General features: G+C 32.0%; 1 protein-coding gene across 1 annotated transcript in view; it reads left to right on the top strand.

Annotated features, from left to right (window-relative positions):
- Positions 1 to 25,424, top strand: part of LOC115447261 (coiled-coil domain-containing protein AGAP005037) — a 247,084-nt gene that overhangs the window by 79,616 nt on the left and 142,044 nt on the right. Inside the window, 1 exon segment of the mRNA XM_037443911.1 lies at positions 15,713 to 15,748. Coding sequence (XP_037299808.1) covers positions 15,713 to 15,748 — 36 coding nt within the window.

Raw genomic sequence — 25,424 nt, 5'->3', positions numbered from 1 at the left:
ATATAAACTACTGCGATTAAGGGGTTATTGTAAATTGGTTGATTTGAAAAACGGACCCCGAAAACCCTCTCATCTATGATAAGTAATTTAGAAGCCTATAATTGCTTTTAAACCTCAAATCAAAAATATAGTAGGGATATATTCACATTTACGTCTACTAGAGCTACAAATAGGCGGCATATGGACAAATTTTAGATCGTAATTTTTTTCGCTATCTGCTTCACGTGAATGCCCATAAACTTCATAGTTTTAACCTAAAAAGCTCAGCGAGTTACACTATGGTAGTTTTGCACCACGGTGGGCGCCCACATGGTTCAAATGTAATTTTGGCCTAATGCTCTGCGACTTGTTGGCTGATGACCTCCTTAATATACTCTAAATACAACACCATTACTAGTACATTTTATCATTATCTTTGCAAACTACAAGATATCTTAATAATTTAACTCATTTGATACTTGATAATTTCCACACACACCCATTTTATAGTATAAATGCAACTTGATTCGAATATCGACCGTAGAATAAACAACACGGCATTGCACGGAACACAGCGCCACATCAAGTCTGCTAAACACGATCGAATTATAGTTGTCTCTATAACTTGCTGCAATTTACACATTATACAACAACTTTAAAACATCACTCACACGTAGTAGAATGTAATAAAGCAAATTAATAATGGCTTCATGTTGAAAGTCCACACATTAGGTGCCTAGCACAACTGCGCTTGCGTAGAATTCAGGGTAAGTTACAAACAGGTTTAGCAGTGTTGCATATTTTTACCAATGGTCGTCATTTTTTAATAAGTGTTGCTAGCACACATAATCAATTTTGGTTCCGCATTGATTTGTTTTGGAAATAGGCGTTGGATAGAAGAAGTTTATGGCTACGACTAGTACTCTTAACATCAATCTGAAAAAAGAAATCGTGGATGTAATGGCTGAATATTGAGATGTTTCTACTAATGCAAATAACAAGTTCTAGTTAGATGCCAGGCTAAGAATGGGAAAATAATCTATAATATGAAACATAGTGAAAAAAGAAATACTATTCCCGTTTTTAAATTTGTCAATATCTAAAGTTCCCTTTTACGCACTTTATTTGGATATTTTTTTTCACGTGAAACGAAACATAATTTGTAAATTCGTTTAAATTTTAAAAGCGTAGTATTCCAAATTATAATTTTTAATACAGGTAAATAATGTTATTGGTGTAAAATTAGTTTGAAAAAAATATTAATGAAATAAACTTTTCTAGGAGCTGAAGAAGTGAGTCTTTTTTATTTAAATGGTTGTTGTATACTAAATATTGGCGTCGGCTCCATCCATACAGTCTATACAATATTTTTTTGTGCTATATTGCAGTCTTCTTTTGTCTGGATTTCTCGATTCCTATTTAAGGCGATACCTCAAGGTCCATTTTCATACATTTTGTTTCACCTTTAATCTGGGTAACTAAACAAGTATTGGCAAGTAAAGAATTTAAATTCACGTCTAGTTAGTGATTAGTTCTCGCAGTTGAAAGAAAAACGTAAAAATAAAAAGTTACAAGCTACGGTTTGTTTGTGGAATATTTTGAACATTTAAAAATATTGTTGTGCAAATAGAGATTCAAATATTGTATTTTTAACTTTTATTTTAATATTCGGCCTTTCTTCTGTTAATTTATAATCCGTATTTTATGACGTTGTTATTATTTTCCATTTAGACTATAATACATTCTGTGTCCTGATAAAGGTACAGTTTATTAAATAAATAAATATGTGTAATATAATTCGATTTTGTTATGAGTATTGTTATTTGTTCACCACATTATATTAATTTACTTTTAACACTAAACCTAGGAGTATATACATTTATTATACATGAATAGAAACCCCACTGCTTGTTATGAAATTTATAAATTCTTAGACAGATTAATATTGTGGCATGGTTGAGCAGGTTCATCACTCAGTTTGAAACCCTATTAGGCGTTTATTAATTATTCAAGTAGTGGGACGAAAACCTGGGGTCGCGCATGCGTTTCTACTGGTATGTGATAGTGTGCAAATGACAAAATTTAAAGTATTGCAGTTCATTTGGTATGTCTTAAAATGAACGCCATCTATCGGTTGTAACATCAACTAACTGGATGCCTTCCTTACTTGCTTCGCTGCAGTTCGCGAATGCACTTCGTAGTTACGGCAACATCCGGTGGGTGCGTTGTCCGCTTCTAAGATGTGTATTTTTTTATTGCAGCAAATATTTTATTAGTTTCATGCTCCGCTTTTTATTTTTATTTTTTTTATATAAATATTGCAGTTAAGTGAATTTGTATTTTAGTACTGTAAGATCTTATAAAATTATGTACGGAGGTACCTATGGCTCAAGTCCCACAAATCTTCATATAGGCGAAGTGCTGTAGGTTCTATGCACTTATATCAAGGGAATGTAACGTTGGAAATATAAATTGTAATTTATTCGAAGTCTTGAATTCTGTTGTTCAGGATTAGACTTGGGTTTAATTCGGCCAAGTTTGGAAGCGCCTTGAAGTTTTTAACCCAGTGCCTTTGATTTCTTTTTGTTTATAAGTTTTTGAGATGTTTTTGTTACACACAGTTTGTGTTTGTTTGTATTTCCATGTTTTTTCATCATAATTTTATATTAAAATTTGCTATATTATTTTCCGGAATAGTACAATTATTAAATTAATTTCTTTTAGACATGTGGAATAAATTATGTTTATTTATATAAAAAAATGCGATTCTATGAAAAAAAAGTATATTATTCTTTGCAATGCATATTTCACTTGTCTTTTTATGTTTTAATTTAGCTTCATTCATATCGCTTCATATTTTTTTTAGTTTAGAGTTTTAGCGGAGCAATTTCATATTGTATTAGAATTATTATTAGACAATGATGTTTTAAAGGGGGCAAAGCAATCATGCAATCAAAGGGTAGAGTATATACAAAATTGATAGAAATTAATAATCCTTTTGAAAATATAATGACTAGATTAATCTTTTCATGTTACCAAAATATTGAAAAGACACTAATTCATGGTTCTCCGTTTATTTTTTGGGATAATTCAAAATTATTACAAAAAAAAATTCAAATCATGTGACAAATAAATGCAATATACACATGAAATATAGCAAAAAACTTTAATATATTCCACATGTTCGTGATAAGCATTAGTTATTTGCATTGTCAAATTACAATTACTGTGATTGAAAAATAAATATTGGTTACCACAAAGCATGTGTAAAATAGTTGATTGAGGTATAATATATATCTACATAAAGGCCTTTTTACGCGTGAAGGTTTTAAAAATTTTCATGCTACACTAACATTGCGGGGTGTCTCACCCTTTTATTCAAATTAATATTCATAGACAGGGCAAACCAGTAATCTCCGTAATCCTGACGGATTATGGATCCATTACCACTACTTTGATTTTCCGTGCCTCGGTCACGTTCCAAGTTCTGTGAATTAACCATTGTATGTACCTCGTCACGCGTTAGAATATCGCTAGGAATTATTTTTAGTAAGGTAGTTTAACAATTCAGGTATTCATTATATTGTTGTATTAAGCGCATTAAAAATATTGCCATAAGATTATCTTCTCCATTAAAATATTAAACTAAAACAAAAATTAAATCACAACTTAAATTTTTGAATTTATGATCCTGGTTTAGTACCAGAATTATTCCTTCTTCCATTCACACGGTGTTTGTATGTAGAGTATTTTCACTCTCTAAGGATACTTAGTATTCCTTAATCATTTAATAAATTATTATTGAATGACTAAGGAATATGAACAATAATAACAATATGAACGTTATTCGTAAAACTCGCAAATTAATATCTCCTTTATTTGCCATAATATATTATGTTTTTTTTTTATTTTCAAACGAAACTTGCGACGGAATTTATCGTATTTGAACGAAATCTTATTTTACTAATCGTAAAATAAGATTTCGTATATCGTTGTATATTATTAATTTACAATAAGAATTAATTAATTTACACAGTAAATTGAATGTATTATAGACTAACAAATGAATTGCGTAATATGAATAATTGTGTAGTTACATTTTCCCCCGTAATACCGTAATAATTTAATTTAATTTATTTGTAACGCTGAATATTAAAATATTGCAGCTGCGTTATAAAAACGAATGCTTTCAGTATTATTGCCTAGATGGCACTTACTCAGGAAGAATTCTTACGGTCTCTATCGGTCATTCGGTGAACTACATACTGCAATTTTAAGCTCTAAACCGAAAGCTAACTCTAGAAGTGTAGCTCTAACTGTGCGCGGTTTCATGTAACTGTATCTAGATGGCGCTATCGTATACTTTATTAAAAGGTGATGTGAATAATAGTAAATCCCTTTAAAAGGTTATGGGTGCTTAAAGTAATATTATTTGGAAGAAATACTATTAATATAGAGTTTTAGCTATATTAATATTGTAAAATTCTTGAAACTAAATCACCATGAAAAATCCGTCACCAGGTGTCTGATAGGTATAAAATTGCATATTAAAAGCGACAAGATCTTAGCGAAGATATTCATTAAATATATAACACCAAGCGTCATCCAGGGGCACTCTTATTTTTTTCATTAGATAAGTATTCAGATGGCTATGTTTATTATGATAATGGGGCATTATAAAGTTTTCCATAGATACAGTGAAGTCTCTATAAAAAAATTACGTTCTCTACATTTTGTGATTTTTTCCATTTTTTTTATAGTAGGTATAAAGTATATATTACATCAATTTTATAGGTTACTGAGTGATACAATCTAGGACATGATGAATAGGTTCTAGTTTGAAGGCGGACACTAAATAAACTATTGCCATCTACCGTGGAAAAGCTGAATTATTTTATAATTTATTTTACGTAGGTATTTGCTACTACATGGTAGATTGAGTAATGGTCGCTTGAGCTTAAATTTTTTATATCACAATCTTCCGAATGCCCGCTTTAAACGCCGTAAACTCTCGATTTGCAGATTTACTCAAAGAAAAAGTTTACTATTCAAAATAATGATTTATAATGTGTACGCGAATGTTATAATTTAAATAATAATAAAAATAATTTATCATATAGTTAATAAATCGGCGTACAAAGATCTAAAAATAAGCATAGAGAACCGTTTGGAATTCAAACCAGCATTTATGAATAAAATGTGTTTATTAAGAGACTAATCCAGACCATCGATCACGAAACATAGTTCATTTGCAAATATAAAACTAATAAATATTGTATCTTAAAAGATCATGAGATCTAAATAACAATATGACCTACTTATGTATGGACGGCTTATGGTTTTGAAATTATAAAATCATAACAATTCAGTTTCATTGTCAGTGATTGGTGTAACAAGAAATATAGTAACTTTGTTTTAATATGTTGTTACGAACATCAACAAAACACTGGGAAATATTTGGAAATACTGAACTTCTAAAAGCAATCTTGCAAAGAGAGCTATTTTTGGAAATAGTACTTTTTAAAACGCGTTTAGTTGTAAGCACCCAAAACATATTAAAGGAATTGTCTTTCCAATCTGCACAATAATTATTTTTATTACATCATTTTATTTAGGAATTTAAAAACATAGAACAATCACGCCTTGGACATCACCGCACTATTTCATGTGTAGCGTAATTCCATTGTTTGCCCCATGTAATAAGATCTACGATTTGAAATTGTGTTAGAAAATTCTAGTAATTTCAATTAAATAAACTATTTTTATTTATAATTCTGCTTCGGGCAGTACACCCGAGTAATATCACACCCGTTCAAGTCATAGCGATGCGACCATGGAAGCACAGTTAATGCTCGTAGCATTAGTCACGTTTGGTGTTTGGCACGAAATTAAAGTAAAGCGCGGCCTGTAAAATTGTGTGTTACTCCGCCCTACATGCATAAAACATTGTTTTGAAAATAATTAGGTAGAAATTAAATTTGAGAAATTATAGACAAAGCTTCATTGTAATGTATTAGAGACACTAATGAACATTTTATTTCATTATTATTTTAAATGTAAATTGTGGTCTTTATAATAATACATTATTACTGTAATGTGCTTGGCAGACAAAACGTAGAGTTGATATATAAGCTTTTTAAATGCTAGAATGTGACAGTTGTTCCCGCTTTAGCTTTTTTTTTATAAACATTATTTCATATGGTTTTGACATGTAAAATGTTTACATTTTTTCTTTAAAAATGGTAACCATTGCATTTTTTTATCGGAAACGGGGCAAAGGAGCAAGTATGCTACCAGATGGTATGTGTTGCTGGACAGTTAAGTCCATAATATCACAGGAAATAGGAGTTACCTGTGCGTTACTGGCTTCTGAGGTAGGAATAGACTTTTTTATTGAAGGTTCTTAAATCATTAACGTCACAGTTTGTTTTTATGTCTAGCTAATCATCAATAAATCAATATTTTATTTCACAACTTTGATCTTGTAACTGCGTGAAGTACTAAGTATTTAATATTATTATAACTAAGGAAAATAATTATAATAATATTTGAATAGCGGCGATAGCCTAGTTGGGTGTGGCACACACCTCTGAGTTTTCAAACAATAAATATGTGTGTATTCTTTGTAAATTATCGCTTGCTATAACGGTGAAGGAAAACAGAGAGGAAACCTGCATACCTGAGAGGTTCTCTATAGGAATTTTGAAGGTGTGTGAAGCATGGTGGACTAAGGCCTAATCCCTTTCCTTAGTAGAGGAGGCCCGTGCCCAGCAGTAGGACGATGTATAATACAGGGCTGATGATGATGATGAATGATCTAATAAGAATTTTGAGTCTTAATAATTCACAACAGGAATGGCTTTTGTTGTTGGTATTGGTTCTAAATGAATACCTTTACATCGAATACTAATGGTCGATTGAGTTGAAGGACACAACGAGCACCGCATGCCTTGTATAATCGATTCTATTAATTTACAATCTACCTAACATTATTTTTAAAAGCATTTATTTTTACAAAAAATGTGGATAAAATCACAATATATTGATTTATTCTAACAGTAATGTGGTGCGCTGCAATTCTCAGTATGATTTCTTGCATGACATCTATGAGTCAAAGTAAACATTTTTCAAAATATGTCAATTTACAGACTTTCCTGTAAAGGTAGATAATTATTTAAATTTAGTGCAATCTGTGGCCCAATCATGTTTCCCTCTCGAATTTGTATTATGGGTTATTAAGTATGCAAAACAAACGATATCAAGTGCTTTGCGCGTAGGTAAAGCACCCATACTTATTATAATGATGATTACAGATGACAATAATTCAGATTATAAAATAAGTAATATAATCAATTTAGATATAAATTGAATTAAATCGAAAAGTGTAACATTGATAAACGATTTAACAGTTCTTACCGACTGTCATTGCATCTTCTACGATAATTCAGTCCCCAGAATTGATACGAAAACATAATATCTAGATGTATCGTGTAAACCATGGCTTATAGTGAAAGCAAGTGAGTTAACAGTGCCAACCGATGATATCGGAAAAGTTCAATCATCGATTAACAAACGAAATGAAATATGTGATGTATTTAAGATAGAACAGTGGCGTTTTAGTGTAAATAAACTGAAACAAAAATGCTCAGCCGATGGAAGAGTAAAGACAAATCGGAGAAGAGCAGCAAATCATCAAGTTCAAGCGGCAAGAAGAAACGTAAAGGTCGAGACAATGGTGAGTGACTTTCATATTGTATTTCTAAAATAGCACTTTTTTATGGCTTTGAAAGAGACGAGCTTGCCGTTCGCTTGATGGTAAGTGACACAACCGCCCATAAGCAGTAGAAACACTGTCCAACATTTTGAATTACGAAGTATTGTTTGGGGTTCCTCTGCGCTCGCAATCCTGAGACACGAGATGATAAGTCTTATTATGTCCAGAAGTTACCCTTGCACATGGTTACATGTTCTTCAAATCGTAGTATAATAGTGACTGCATAATGCTGTTTTACGGCAGAAATAGATATTGCGGTGGTACAGTCAGCAACAGAAGTCGTTGAACATAATTTGTTTCCAATATTTCCTAATCATTATAATTTACCATAAGTTACTGATTAATTTAAATTCAAAACAACTTGTCATAATTGAACTACAAAAGTAGCTGAACAAACGTCAAACCATTAACTGCTAAACATTTCTAGCGACAATTTTTATGATCTGTAATAAATACAAATGTGGCTGAAATTAGCAAATTCTTTGTTTCATATACAAGCTTTTTTCCTATTCGTTAAATTGAACCCATCAAGCTTCAAGACACCCATCTCGCGAAGCGCAGCGCACCACGTTTTTTACTATCAAAACATTGCCGAATAAATACAACAGTCCAGAATATCAATTAAATTGTTATTTTATAACATACTAGCTTTGGCTCGCTACTCCGCCCGCGTGAAAAAGTTTTTCAAGGACAAAAGTTCTGCTTTATATTTACCCGGGATAGAAAGTAGCGTATACGGTATAGCGCTTAAGAGTAATGTAGCTTCCTATTAGTGAAATATTTTCAAAATGGGTTAAGCAGTTCCCGAGTTTAGCGCATTCAAACAAACAAGCTCTTCAGGTTTATATAATAGTATATATTAAAGTTAATAACAGAATTATATTTTTTTTAGTATGGACAAAACATCATAATATATTAGTAAGTAATATCATAACATTAATAGGAATAGGTTAGTTACATTTTAAACATGCTATTTTATAGAGCACTGGCCGATTTAAGAAACAAATGTGTAAATTCAAAATTATTCTGGCAAGAGATTCTCCTTGAAGGATTCAACGTAAACGTCAGTTATAAAACTCACAAGTTAAATGTTTAGCGATTTATGTGACATTGAAATGATAACCTTAATCTGTACTCTTCTTTGGTAAGTGATATATGTTCCGTTTCAATGTTCAGGTGTTTTGTAAATTAGTATCTGTTCATCGACTTTTGTTGCTGATCGTACCTACCCAGGTGGACTCTCACATGAGAGACTTATCACCAGCAAATTGTACCTATGTAGCTCCTAATTCATCACAACCCACCATTACGTTTAAATAACCCAACAGGTATGAGAAAACTTAGCGTGAAGGTCTTAAGGTAAGCCTGCAATCACATAGTGCTGACCTTAGGAATGTAAGCGACTAGGGTAGATAATATTTAAATAACTTATTTGTAAACCCTTTAACCAAGTAACTAAATTTTATAAAATACTAACCGACCCGGCGAACTTCGTACCACCGAACAGTCGACATATTGGCATTAATATTTATACGGTACTAACGTCACTCAATTATTTTGCCTTCCCGGAACCCCTCCACTAACACTTAAAGTTTATGGTATGGTATTATAGTTCAATTCGACTTCAAAGTATTATTACGAAACTTATGTATGAGAATATAGAAAAGTGTTGTTTTATGACTTTTTCAGGCAAACTTTCATTTTTTCTCTCCGTAAAAACCATCTTCGTACTTAAAAGAATAGTATAAAAAAGAATAAACGAAATCAGTTCAATTGCTGTCTAGATTTGCGTTTAGCAAGACATTCAGCGATTCATTTTTATATTATAGATTTGATTAAGTAATTAGTTTTATTTTCACTTTACATTATATATAGATTAAAATTAAACTAGATTTTGCAGCCTTCATGGTCACGGGGGGGACTACATTACCATGAAAGCTGCAAAGTCTTCGAAACGTCGTAAGCAAACTAAAATATAAATAACCGTGATAAAATCCGAAAAAGTAGTTTAATTTTAATGTCTAACATTCGCGTAATCATAAGAATTCATTATATGTAGATTATTGCAATGCTGGTATTCTCATTTTCCCAATTGGAAGCCGATTTCTACACGCTATTATTATTGGCAGAGGCTTTCAAAGCCTGGAAGTATTTGAGGCAACTAGTTTTATAGTTCAGTTTTGTTTAATACAATATTTTACATTCCGTATAACGGGCATAGTTGTCAAAAAAGCGACAACCAATTTTGTTTAGACCAGTTTAAAAATAGCGATTCAATTCAAAGTATCCCAAATATAATGTAATCATCACGACAGACAGGTTTAATATACTTATCTTTAAATTGCAGCGTCAATATCAATCCATATTGAATAGGGTACTTCAACCAGTGAGCAAAGGATAAAATCGAGAACTTTCTAATGCTCTTACAGATATTGTTCAATAACTTATTAGTAAGTTCCTTAACTTTTAATTAATACTCCTTGAACTATTAATGCCATTCCAGTGCGCTGTTAGCGTTCGTCTTCTTTAAAAGTCATCCATTACATTGTTAAGTATTTTAATAAAAGCTGTTTTATAAATTTGCTGGCGCAGGTTTGAATGAAAAATTTAACTTAATTTAGACACGCGTTAGCTAGTGACCCTAAAAATAAAGAACTGTAGACGCAACAGTCTAGTGTAATCATATATTTACGCAATCAATTTTTATTAATACCTAGCGTCATTCGAAATTTCTCAATAGCAATTTTTTCTTGGGTGAAGTCTAAGTTCCATGAGACTGGTTACTTTTATAATTTTATATATTCATTTCCTACTTAGTTAATATTCTTGCTATGTATCTACTTATATTTGTAAAATAGTAAAAGTCTGTGATTTACAAGAGCCCAGATCCGATACCTGTTCTCTATAAACGTTTCCTAGATATTATTATCAGTTAGTAATATACATAATCACTAAATAATCTGTCGGTATAAGATACGCAAGGAAAGATTCATCAGCATAATAATGAATACGAATGCAAACTAATCGGAATGCATAACATGCCGACACAAAGGTTAATAATGTTACAGATCACTTTTGTATGATGAATAATAATTATTTCTTTACGAAACGTAATGAAGGATCAAATCCATAAATGTGAAATAGGGGAGGTTATTGACGACAAAAGAATTGGGATATAAATGAGTGCCAAGCTTTATAAATAATCCAGAAGAAGACAATTGTACACAATTCTATATAAGTCAATATAAAACTTATTTTTCTACTACGCCAATGTTTGATATTTTAAAATATAAATATTTGAATTATCAACATAACGCAGATAATTCAGTAAAAATATTAACAGCGTGTTTTTTGCTTTTAAAACTTGACATAGGCGGAACTGACGTAAAATAAAATGGAATTGGATTGGAGAAAAAAGTTTATACAAAATCGTTCATAAAACGCGCAACATTGTATGTAAAAGCGTTTAACATGAGAAATTTAATTAACAAAGGATTCTACAAGACCTTCTATGGTACAATATTGCGCGGCCGACTCCTACGAGCCATTAAGTCCGAATCCCTGCCTGGCAAGCTTAAACTGAAAGTATCGCCTTTGTAAACCTGAAAGTATGTAAGGTCTACGGAATGTTATGTGATAAAATTGTTTGAAGGTGCGCTTGTAAGGCCTGTTATCTTGCCAGCTCAGAGTGCACTTTAATAGTGATTTACTCGGATATTACACTTTACAGGAAGTCTCGGATATTACAGTTTAAAGTGTAAACAACAATAGGGATTGTTTATAGCTCAACTTTTATAAGATATCCAATATGACGGTGTGTAAACGTCTCAAGTGTTTTTAAAGTCAGAGTTATTTATAGTCATGTTTATAGTGGAACGTAAATTTTTATCAATCTAGCAAAATGTATTTTATGTTTTAGAGAGATAATTGGTGGTTTGATTTTTTGACAACCCCACAATGGATGTTTATATAGCATGTTTTGTTTTATCGGTACAATGCCAATTATTGACAATAAATTCGTAGCATGTTCTATATAATGTGCAGGAAAATATTAAACACAAGCCGTAGCCTTAATAAATGCAATTTCGGTGTTTCTATTGCGTCACTAAAAGCGAAGTGAAAAGGACAGCTGAAGTTAATTAAGGCATTTCACTACTAAATTCTACCCGCTTAATGAAAATCTAAAGCTCTTATTTTACCTGCACGGTTATGTGATGGAAATTCAAAAACTCGCACAAACCTGTATAGGATCTAGATCCTATACTGGTATATGCGAGTTGCGGGTAAAGTGCAATTTTTATATTGTAATAAATGATACTTAACATTTATTAAAATATAAGAATTGCACTTTACCCCTTTTAGTACTTTTTTGCTCTACATGCCAACTAATTCTATCGCCACACACCATCATATATTCATAGTCGCATAATATTTAGTAGCCACATCGTCATTTTGTTAAATTAACTTATAGAATACAACCTTTATTACTTATTTTGATTTAGTATTTATGTTAATTTATTCTTTTCTTATTAATTTTTATTACTGAATATTCTTCCGATTTATATATCCCATTAAAATGGTAGTGAATATATCTGTTTTTAACCAATTCTCCTAAATTCAGTTCCATATTATCTGCCATATCCAGTATTTTATATAGTACTATCTTTTGCTCGCGGCTTCGCCCACACGAAAGAGTTTTCCCGGATAAAATTCTCGTTTCATATTTTCCCGGGACAGAAAGTAATCTATCCCAGGAAAATCTCAATCTATCTCTTTACGAAATTTCATCGAAATCCGTTGAGTAGTTTTTGAGTTTATCGCACTCAGACAGGCAGACAGTATTCAGACAGCCGGTTATATATTTTTTCGAACTTTTCATGAGCAACAATTCTATCATACATGATTGTTGAATAATTTTAACCGTATACGCAGCGCGCACAACATAAGCTCTCAAAAGGAATATTTTTTTCCCCTTTTGGAAACCTTTTTTCTTTGAGATTCCGTTCCTATTTGTCATAACGTGATGTTACATAGCCTACAGGCGTCCTCGACAAATGGGCTATCCAACAATTAAAGATTTTTAAATTCGTAACAGTAGTTTCTGAGATTGGCGCGTTCAAACAAACAAACGCTTCGGCTTTATATATTACTGATAGATTATAACTAATAACAATGTACATTCTGAAGGCCTCTATTAAATTATCTATGTCAAGAGTTTAAGCCGCGAAGCTACTTTCTATACCGGTCAGTAATTTTCTTTCCATGAAATGTTCTCGTGTAAGCAGCTTTTGCTTGCGGACATAACGACCATAGGACGTTCAAGAAAGGAGCTTATTTCTTACAAAGGCGAGGAGCGTATGATGATATAACCGTTATTGTGTTTTAATATTCTTTTAAAATTACAAAAGCAACTTATTTTACCTTAGTAAAACTATAATAAAAATGACATTAAAAATACTTACGTTTGATATTTTTTTGTATTTTTTCGCTTTAAATATTATGTAAATATTAATATAATGCATTACACATAAGGTATATTGTAAAGCATAACACGAAACGAAGTAGCGTGAAATACCTACTCCCTATTATTTTGAACCTTGTTGCGTGCATAATATGCGGTTACACTTAATGTCTGCACGAGACTAAAGCCTCATTTGTGCGCGATAAGTTTATCTTATGAGAAAGACGAGAATATTACAATAATAAACTATATGATATATAGTAATATAATATTATTATTTATATTCATTAATTTCGCTTTAATTACACAATGAAAAATATTTTTTCAGTAATGTTTAACACGATCGAGTAAGAATCTTTTCAATTGTCTTTATTTGTAACGCCTATTGATATTGTTCTTTAAGCATACACATGCACTTCTCTAAAAATTGCACACACATAAAGAAAACAAGATCCACGCACCGCTGTGCGTGATGAAATGCGGGCAGAAAAATAAAATATAAATAAATAATATATTTTTGGACCAATTTAGTTCAAATAAAAGGCTTCATAATATTTATTTTCATCTCCTTTTTCCCGCCACCGTGCAGCAAATTTAATTTTAATTAATTGAATAGAAAATTGGAGACCTGCAGATTTTATTGAACACTTGCATATTTAATTAAATAAAGGTCAAACTTAATTTTAATAGAATACCAGGAAATGTTTTGTTAATCGGAGCACGGCGTTTGCACGGCACGGCGGCGCAAATCGCTCGTTCAGGCCTAACATAGGCCTTGTTTTATTATTACTACTGACAGAAGTAAATATGTAAGAATGAAAAATCTTTTATTAATTGTATTCTGCTCCTGTCTATATCGGTAACGGTCTTCTTCAAACCCCTCCAAATCACGTCTCGTTTAAGGTAAAATTAAAAACAAGAGAAACACATATCACATCTACGTAACCAACTGAAGAGGGAGGCAGAGGTGCAACCAAGCTTCCTATTTCTGGCATATGTGTTCGCAATATCATACTCGAATTTCAGAGCAATGCTTTGCCCAATACGGAATTCGAAGTGGTTGTACCGCGCATGCGCGCCACTGAGGCAGCGACTACTACAAAGGTACATTATACCGATACCTATATTCATCTAGGATCGTAAAAATGAGTTCGTCATGGTTTATCGAAAATTCGTTAACGTTGACATATTACAGCTCTTAATATCATGCTAAGTTATAATAAAGAAGTAATGTATGTACTTCATGAAAAGTGTACTTATGGATGTCTTATATAGTTACTTTATATAACTTAGTTGAGCTGGCGGCTTTTTTATTTGTGAATTGTTAAATAAATTATGTAATATTTTCTACTTTTCTAACCCTATTTAAATTCTCATGCGCGCTTATTTTTTTATCTTAAAGTATTGAGGGATTATACGGCTTTATCACTAAATGAAAACTGTCCAACGCAAACGTTCATTTTGTCCAAAGGATATATCAGTGTGATAACAACATTTCACTTCTCTTTGACCGCGAGTTTATCTTTACTGGATGGCATTTAATAATTAGCTCTTTACCATGTATCATGGTACATTTAGTCAATAATCTCTGTGAGGGTAGTTTTCCCAAATCTTATTTAGCATGGAGTTTTTGTTCGTGAAAGCTGTTCCTAAAAGAAGTTAATTTTTTTCCTGACTTTTCATGTATAGTATTATGTGTGCAACATCAAATAATTTACGCATTAATCTCTTAAGAAATATACAAACATGTTTAAGCGTTTATATCTCTTACATTCGTGCGATTGTTAGATAATTCATAATGTTTATTAGACGTGGAAGCACACTTTTTAATAATTGATGATTGCTATTATAACCCCGTGTATATGCCTCTTGGCACTTTAACTTTTAATTGTGTCAATTTGAAGTTGTTTATTCATGCGTAACAACTATGATAAACCCAAACTGTGTACGTCAAAGTTTGTTTTTGCCGAAACAAAGCCTTTTAAGAGATAGTATTGTGCCCTTAGGCTTTTAAAAATGTAATGAAATAAGTGCAGGGTGTAAATTGCGTTCGTCATTTTATTGAGATTAAGTCTTCGATTAAGAAACGGCTCTAGTACGAGGGCAAGAAAATGTGAAAACTTCTTTATTTATCATTTTATTAAGTTTTGAGAGCATAATATTATTTTTCTCACTTTACGAATTTATGTATGAGTTGTTTATCTATAATCATACATCGTATGGTTTAAAAGTGTAGCAGGAAACCATTGTGAGGGAACAAACATATACTATATACCTGAGAATAAAAAAGAAGTATTTTGGAGTTACTCACGTACCTGTACGTGAATGTGCTTTCCAGTTCTTGGGTGGTGCACCAAGGCCCAATCTCTCTCAGTATTAGAGGAGCCCGTGCTTAGCAGTGGACAAAATATAATAATATAGGGCTGATACTTTATTATTGTTATTACGTTATATATTAAATATATTGTATCCATTTTTAATATGATTCTTTGTTTCAGATGAAGACTGGCACGCAGATGGATCTCGCATGGACGGTGAGTGGATTTTTTCTTATCATACTCATTATAACAGGTCCCAGGAGCTGAACGGACTACAGAAGAAACTGTTGTTGCGTATTTGTAACTAACGGTTTAAAGAATTCTATATAAAAAAAATAAGTTGAGAGCATAGACTAAATCCCGATTAGTAAAGATTACAGAACAACGCTTTCTAACATCCTCGTGACCTCGTCTAGATTGTTTGCTAGAAGTTTTTGTCTGTTGATGTGTGCTCAACAACTTGTACTTATTTGAATTTAGAAGTTAGTAATAATAATGAAGTTTCAATTATATTAGTTCTTTATCGATTGATTGTGGAGCCAATAAGTAGTTTCGTTCAATGGGTAGCAAGATGTCCCGTGCGTTTGTACTGCCTAGAATATACACTTATAAACTGACAAAGTGAATCCAACTTTTATTAAAGGAGTTATTTCTGATGTCTTCGATGTATGAGCAGTAATTGGAATTGTGAGACAGCTGTTCATCCTTGTACTATTTAGGATCAAAGACAACATACTGTAAGTATTTATTCGGTAATAATATTGTTTATAAAGGTGTTCAATTAAAATGGAATGTATGGAAATTTATAGGATAATTATGGAAAAACATACAAAGGGATAGTAAAACTTTTCACAATTTATGTACCTGTGTGCGCGGGATTTTTTACCGGTAATTACCTTATAAACAACTCCGAAGGACCGCAACTAATTAAAGGTAGGTGTGTGTAAATCTAAATAAAAGGTACGTAGTAAGTTTACTAGCTGCAGCCATAACAGCGTTAATGTTACTGTTGCACTGTAAAGTGATTCAAATATAATGACAAGTGCCGTTTAGGCCACAATACAATCTAGTGAAAACGGTTGGACTGTTCCACGACCGCTTGAATTGAACTGGCCAATCGTATTTGATTTATATTGACAGATCCTGTAGCGTGACTAGTCGGAACATGCAGGCTTCTGGTTGATCAACAACGTACCTACCGTAGTCACTATCCGAAAAGGTACAAAACATAGTATTATAGTGAGAGAAGACGTAAACGCTATTATGAGTTGTTGGTTTTTTTTTTTTTGAGGGACTTTACGTCTACCCTATCCACGACAAGGGATATTTTTTGCTTTATTTGTGTTTTTTATTTTTATATTTTGTTTATATTTTTGAGTTGTTGGTTAGTACTGTAGCGGATATTAATTGTGTCAGTTCTTGCGTTAGTGTTAGGGTTTTGTTAAAAAAATATTTTAAGTATATGAGGGGAAGGGAGTATGGGTATCTATGCGGACGTATGCAGCGACAATCGACATAGTCGTGGAGGTCTTAAAACAAGATATTAAATAAATCACGCAACAGAAAAATGTAGTATTTTTACTCGTGGTTTTATTTACTTCTAACACTCTAAGTCCATTTTTAGGTCTGCGATCACTAATTAAATTTTAGAGTATATAGGGTACGCATGTTCGTATTTTGTTTGTAGGATAAAATGTTGACTAAAGGCTGAACTGAAATGATAACACTTGAATTACGAATTTAATTCAATAGAATGCTTTTCGAAAGAACTCTAGACATTAATTAAAGCTAGATCTGATATATAAATATTACGAAGTGTGATGCTCATGTCAGACACGTTAACAACGACGAAACAAGAACAAACCACCACAATAATTTAATTAAGAGGCCCCCTGCTTTGCATAATAGAGGCAATAAGATTAGCTTCCAAATATGTACCTCGCTTTCTATTTTAATTAAGATCGCGAAAGGCTCTTTGTCTTCGGTGCATTGTGAGAGCGCAAGATTTGGCTTCGCACCTTATAATTGACTAGATTTTACTTGCGGCTCCGCCCGCATGATAAAGTTCTGTCGGGATTAAAGTCCCGCTATATATTTTCCCAGGATTTAAAATAGGCTATGTCCTTCCCAGGGTCTCAAACTATCTCCATACTAAATTTAATCGAAATCCGTTGGGTAGTTTATGAGTTTATCGTGCTCCGACAAACAGATCGATTCGGCGTGCACTTTAGTTTATAATATATTTTTTTGATTTTTTGAAGACGTACAATTCCGTCACATTTGCATGTTTGGAAGTTTTCAAAAGGAATAAATTTTACCCGCAAATTTTTTATTGATTCTCCGCTCCTATTAGTCATAGTGTGATGTGATATAATATGCCTATAGCCTTCCTCGACAAATGGGCTATCCAACACTCTGTAATGGAAGGATGGAAATATATATGTTGAGACGTGTTGATGGTTTGAGATACTTTATTTGACTGTTGTCATTATACTAACTTATAAAAATACGTTACATAGCTTATATACTAAGTACACACACTACAACTCAAAGAATTTATCAATTATTCGAACAAGTAATTCCTGAGATCAGCGCATTCAAACACTCTTCAGCTTTATATATACTTAATAGTATAGATTTGGTATATAAGATAGAATATGATGAAAGACTTACGTATTTTTTTTTAAATATTGCGTCATATGGAAAGTATACACGTTTAATCGGAAAATATTTAAATAACAAAACTACTATTATGAACAAAGAAATAAAAACTATTTTGTATTCGAGCAACTTAACATCAAGCAATCATCATCGATAGGAAGAATTGTAGATATTATGTGGCAGATTTTGCAGACCAATATTTCGCCAGTTATATTGAGCCCGAAATAATAGGGTGACGTGCCTATATCCATTTACTAAGCACATTTTTAGACTACGGGCCGATACTGAGCAGAAAAACCGAAATATACCACAATTCACAATCTAGGATCGAAACCTAAGCTTCTTAATCGTATCACGTGCGCTATATAACTACGAGATCTAGGCAGTAGTATTACTAAAGCATAAAAAAAAATACTTTCTACGGTCAAAATTAAATTAATGTCCCACAATATACACCAGTTACCTCCATTTTGGAGTCAGTGATTAAACTGTAAACATTAGTCGAAACAAGTTTTTTTAAGAAGTGGTTGAGAAGTTTACATGATTTCTGAATGCGTTCACCATACGTAATGCATGATGTGATATGTTACACATGGTATCCACGAGTAAATTCAAGAAATATGCCAGTAATTGTTTCAAACAATAACAATTGGTACGCTAATGCTCCACAAGTAATGAATTTAAGCAGTTTGACGGCCCATTTAAGTGCTTTACCTTTTCATCGGTAAATTATAAGTATTGCTATTTCTGGCTGCGATTTGTTTAGGTATTTTACATCAATGTGTTGAGATGTATTGAGGATATAAATGGACTGCGTTGTCCTAATTTTTGTCAAGTGCCGAGTGAAGTCGTGTGCGTGTGCGTGTGCGTGTCTTGTACGTATGGACTATAGTTTGCTACTAGGTTACTTTAAGTAGTTCTTCAATGTCGTTATATTCGAGGGAACATAACGTCTGGATCTTAAATTTCATTTCCCTCAAAGAGCAAGGTGCGTTAACATTTAGATTATAATAAATATGGGGGTAATGGAAGGTGCCGAATCTTCTTGCAAAAGATATGTTTACTTTTGATGTGGGTAGTTTCTATATACGATCGAATTACATGTTTTTATGATAAAACGAATCTAAGATGGTTAAGTACTTACTTAGCGTAACCTTCAAAATAAATAAACCACAGACTGAAAGAACTTGTATTTCTTAATAAAGACCAATAGTTAGGTACAAAGTAGGCTATGTAGAGGTCACTTTGAGCATAGAACTTTTCAGCTCTCGCTAGCGCCATCAAATGTGGCACCGTTGTTCCATCCCACATTATAAAACAATAGGATATTACAGATTGACAGATTGCATAATAAACAGATTTAAGTACCTACTTCAGTGGAAGCTGAAGTGCATATGTTTTTAAAAATGTATATGAGTTTTGGAATTCTTATTTGGTAACGTAATCAAGTGGATAGACTAAAATATACTGGCAACTCTTAGTTTGACATTTCATAACGTAAAGCGACACCTGGACGCCAAGCAGGGAAATAAAATAAATATACCTATGCATGTAGTATAGATAGGGTTCTAACTTTCAAAATATATTATTTCTATGATTAACCCGATGTCAACCAATCGGTAGAATAAGCCGTAATTGGAAAATATTGATTCTTAGAAAAAATAAAAAAAAAACAAAAATTACAAGAAAATGCGTACGAGCATACACCGGTATATAACACTAGCTTTTGCCCGCGGCTCCGCCCGCGTTATAAAGTATTTCAGGCTAAAGTTTTCCGTTATAAAAGTAGTAGTTTCCCAGGAGCCTATGTTCTTCCCAGGGTCTCAAACTGTCTCCATACCAAATTTCATCTTAATACGTTGGGTAGTTTTTGAGTTTAACACGTTCAGGCAGACAGGTGCAGCGGGGGACTTTGTTTTATAATATATTTTTTAGAACTTTATAAGTGAAACAATCCCGTCATACATCATTGGTGCATAACTTTAACCGTTTACGTAGCGCAGGCAACGGAAGCTCTCAAAACTCATAATTTTCCCCGTTTTTGCAACATGTTTCATTACTGCTCCGCTCCTATTGGTCATAGCGTGATGATATATAGCCTATAGCACTCCACGAACAAAGGGCTATCCAACGCAAAAATATTTTTTCAGTTTAAACCGGTAGTTCCTGAGATTAGCGCGTTCAAACAAACAAACAAACAAACTCTTCAGCTTTATATAATAGTATAGATATGTACATTATAACTATTGTAGATAATTTTTAAAGGAAGTCATAAAATTATTTTATTAAGCATAATTTCTTGTTTAGTTCTAGCTTAAATGAATAAATAAATACCAGAATTATCAAAATTTTAACGTACCAAGACTATCATTATTGAACTAGTAAGACTGATAAAAGATATTAATGAATTAGTTCAGTATTTAGGGAAGAGATGGCGCTTAACAAAAAAATATATATTCCGTAGCTACTAGGACATGATCAAGTGCTCTTTAAAAATCAGTTTTCCGTCAAGAAGTACACCAAGGTAATTAATATTGTACGAATTGCTTATAGTTTTACAGATACAGTGTATGATTTAGGACAGGTGTGAATTTTAATATTCATGTTGGGCCGAAACTTTAGTTTTTGATAAATTAAGTGTCAATAAATTGTTTTGTAGCCAAACGACAAAGTTTTTCATTCCTCTTTCGGCTACATCAAAAATCTCCGACCAAGTATTTGCATAGAAAATAACAGCTGTGTCTGCGTCCTCGTCTGCGTAACATATGAAGATTTACTTATATTGGTTTCATTTATGTATAAAATAAATAATACACTACCTAATATGCTTCCCTGTGGAACGCCGAATTCTAAGCTATATGGATTGCTTTTATCTTGATTGATTTTAACACATTGTTTACGATTAATTAAATAGCTACGAAACAAATTCAGGCAAATAACTCCGATACCTTGGAGTTCCAACTTTCTCAACAATATAGGAATAATATATGTTTCAATAAACTGAAGCAATTTAGCAATAAAATACGACTTTCAACAAGTCTGAGTATTCATACGTAGAGACTGTTGATTTAACATCTTGATTTATTTCTTCTTTTTTTATACAGTCGTTGCAAAGTGACACGTTGCAAATGGTAACGACGACGATGAATATTTACTCCTCGGTAGTCGACACAATTATGCCGGTTTGTTGGAACCGGTTATACACAGGCTGATCCTGGATCGCGACACACTTACCTATGTAATTGTACGTAGGCCACTATGATGGGCCTTAACGCCTTGCGTATGGTTGTTGTTATCCGAGCGGATATAAAGTATATTACCTACCCACCACAAGCCACACAATCTTCGTCGTTGATTATAAAAAAACACAAAAATATAATAACCATTACCTTTTTTGGGTGCCATAATATAGTTGATTTTTTGGCCTAACTATGAAGGAACTTAGCATATTGTATATAAACATTTTTCGGTGCTATTGTCATTTGAAGCATTAACTCGTTGTAATATGACCTGTAAATAATCCAGTTTACCCTGTTGAGTGGTTTCGAAATCAAACTAAACGTTGGCCTTAGAAGATACTTCTTTATAAAAGTATTTTTTACTTATTAGATTTGTATTTATCATTTCAGTCATCATCTGAAGTTTTTATTAAATGCACTATTCGCAAAAACGACTAAGTATTAAATCGACAAATTTATCTGTAATCTAAAAGATCATTCAATTTTATTTAAAAAAAAAATACTTTTATTCTTGATGATCTCCTCCCGCATGGAGACCTAGAGCACTGCCGGATTGCGAACGATTACATTGCGGAGCGAAAGCACAGCTTATTCGCCGCCACTTTGTAGCGGACGCCCAGCGAATAGTATGATGAAAGACGATGCGCTATGGCCTTTAAAAAAATATTATGGCTTACAAAGGAAAAGCGGGCATTAGGCCACAATAAATGTCAGTTCTATGAGCTATGAACCGCAAGGGTCAAATTGTTACGTGATACAATACGTACGACGACGACGACGTACGTGTTCCATCATGCAAGAACTGAACAAAAATACATTTTTTTTAACTAAGCCGGATGTTTATAAAATTTCCGCCTTATTCACTGTAGATAAGTATGATTAATGTGGCTCTGACACGTTAGTACTTGCGTTTTTTTATTGCTGCTTGAATGACGAGACGAGCTTACCTTTCGCCTGATGGTAATACGACCGCTCATAAACAGTAGAAACACCATTCAACACCTTGAAATACAAAATATTGTTTGGTATTCCACTTCGCTTGCCATTCTGAGACAAGAGATGTTAAGTCTCACTATGTCTAGTAGTTATACTACTTATGTACTACTTGCATATAACAAATTAAAAATGGGCAGCTACTTTGTTGTTATAAGTTTAATTTGCACAATCTTAGGGCATCCTCTTATCGTAATGAAGGTTTATTTTGCCTGAATAAAGCAGCATAATTGGCTTCTCGCTGACAATGCCTTGCAGTTGAATGTCTGCCGAATCCTATGACGCTAGAGTGCACATCCAAGGGCTATTGTTTTGTACCAGGAATATCTGGATCTCCTTCTTGTGCGAGCGAATGCAATTGTACCCTATAGATAGGCTAGTATTGTCTTGACTCTCCTTTGTCTTATAGCTTTTGATTTATTTATATAATATTACAATGTGACTGCTATGAATCAATAATGAAATAATTTAATATGTTCTTAAATTACCTAAACACTAATGTATATGTATTAAAATAATGTAGTCCAAAGGGTACATCGCTTTCGCTCTTTATGTAACTATTGTATTACAGATGCTGATTTTATTATTATTATTATGAATATTATAATTTATAATACTTGTGTGTAAAGTGTTATCCAATTTAATAAATCGCTGGCTCACGATTACGAAGTTGATATAATATTTGATATGCAATTTAAAATTATATGTATACTTATATCACATGATTGTAAGTCTTTTTCAATAAAAATGTCCAATTATCCCGAAAGGTAAGTAAAGGAGTTACCATGAATTATTGTCTTTTCCAAAATAGACCGTTATTAAATAATATTCATTTTAATTTTCGCAATATAAGTGAAAATTAAAATAGGACCTCGTAATAATAAGCCAGCGATACACTTGTTCATATGTAAAGATTTTAGAAAGCAAAGCCCATTAAGGTGGTAGCTCAAGGTCCATTTTCATACATTTTGTTTCGGCTTTAATCTGGATAACTAAACAAGTATTGGCAAGTAAAGAATTTAAATTCACGTCTAGTTAGTGATTAGTTCTCGCAGTTGAAAGAAAAACGTAAAAATAATTAATAATAATGGATATTTCGGCCTTTAAAATTTAATATGACGAAATTTTAAAGGCAGAAATATCCATGATTATTAATTATTTTACATTTTCTTTCAACTGCGAGAACTATCACTAACTAATAATTAAACAATACCAATTTAGTTTGAATTAAAGTTAAGTTATTAAGGTGGTGGATATTATTAAACAATTGAAGCGAACTGCTCCTAATTTGACGGACTTATATACATATATATTTTTGGATATCATTAAAAGTTTGAGGTAACCATTTGTTATTTTAATTATTTATTGAGGAATTGAAATGATCGTCTGGCTTTCGAAATGGCGGCAATTCAGTGCGTGTGAATTTAAATAATTTTTCGTATAGGTAATATTATATATATTTGATAGCCAAATTCAGTATCAATACCATTTTGTTTTATTATTAGTATTGACATCGTGCAGCTACTAAGAAGTATTTCAGGTTTTTAATGATTTTTTTTTATCAAATTGTTCTGGTGAACTTCTAATGAGACTTTTTATTTCTTTTATTGTTTTTAATACTTAAAAAACTAAAACATAGTATGTTTTTTAGCGTGCGCTTCTGTCCCAACCCTACATGAGTAATGGGCATTGCTTTGTCAAAACTAATCATGGACATATGTTGATATAAATTGAAATTGTGTATGGATGTCATATATGTTATGTGTACAAATGTGTTGTTAAATTTATATGGAGAAGATATCTGAAAGGACGGTTGGGCGTAAATATTTTAATTCTGTGTTCGCCTATAACTGCATTCGCGTATGACATGAATTTCTTAAAAACATAGAAAAAGTTTGGTAGTTAATTAAAAAAAACACACAAATTTAAATGTTCGTGTTTATATGGCACATTTTTAAGTTTTCTAAGATTTGCTTCGCCTGAAAACATATTATAATTCTATAAAGGTTGTTTGTTATGTGTTCTTATATAACTAATACTTACATTTGATCGGGATCATAAACATACTGAGTTCGTCGTCTCACCATCCAATAATACCAATGACATAAAAGTATTTTAATGTTATTTTTAAATTAAGCATAATTTGTTATTTTTAAGATAACTCTTTATAAAATAAAAACGTTGCTTCTTCAATATGTCAAGTATCTACTTGGGATCTAAGTGACAAGCGTGTAAAGCAAGTTGTATATCCGGTAAAAATAGTACCTAATGTTATTGTGTTGAAGTTGACTACTTTATCTGGCCTTTTAAGTAATTACTTACTTTGCTTGGGCGTTAGTTGTTACTTTTACTAGTTCAATGTTACATAAGTCAACGTAAAGAGAGAGGGAAGGAGTCTGCTATAGTTTGAAACAGAATCCTTTTGATGTTGACAATACAATGGCGAATCTTAAATGAATTATTTTCTATTGAAAGAAGAAAACTCCAGAACAAGAAAACTTGCTTGCTTTACTTTGCAGACAATCTGGTTAACGTCACTTTATCTGAAAAATATTTAAATTTGCTAATAGTTAATTATTGATTAAACTGTCATGAATTGGTTATTATGTTATATGCACCCATACTGAAAACTGTATGCATCCGGGTTTGCTTTAGTTTACCGGAAAGTATATATATATATATATATATATATATATATATATATATATATATATATATATATATATATATATATATATATATATATATATATATATATATATTTAAAGTTTATTAAAAATATATATATATATATATATATATATATATATATATATATATATATATATATATATTTTAATAAACTACTAAGCAAAGTTCCTTAAAAAATAACTTTAATTTTGAATTGAAATTGAAAATTAAATCTCATCAGCAATATAAAGAACACTTGACAGAATAACTGTCCAAATCAACCCAGCCGTTCTTTCGAGATGCTTGAATTTCAAATTATTATATTATAG

Source organism: Manduca sexta, chromosome 27 (genome assembly GCF_014839805.1).
Source record: "Manduca sexta isolate Smith_Timp_Sample1 chromosome 27, JHU_Msex_v1.0, whole genome shotgun sequence".
In the NCBI taxonomy this organism is placed as follows: Eukaryota; Metazoa; Arthropoda; class Insecta; order Lepidoptera; family Sphingidae; genus Manduca; species Manduca sexta.
Note: the sequence above shows the minus strand (reverse complement) of the source record. Positions and strands in the feature narration are given on the sequence as shown.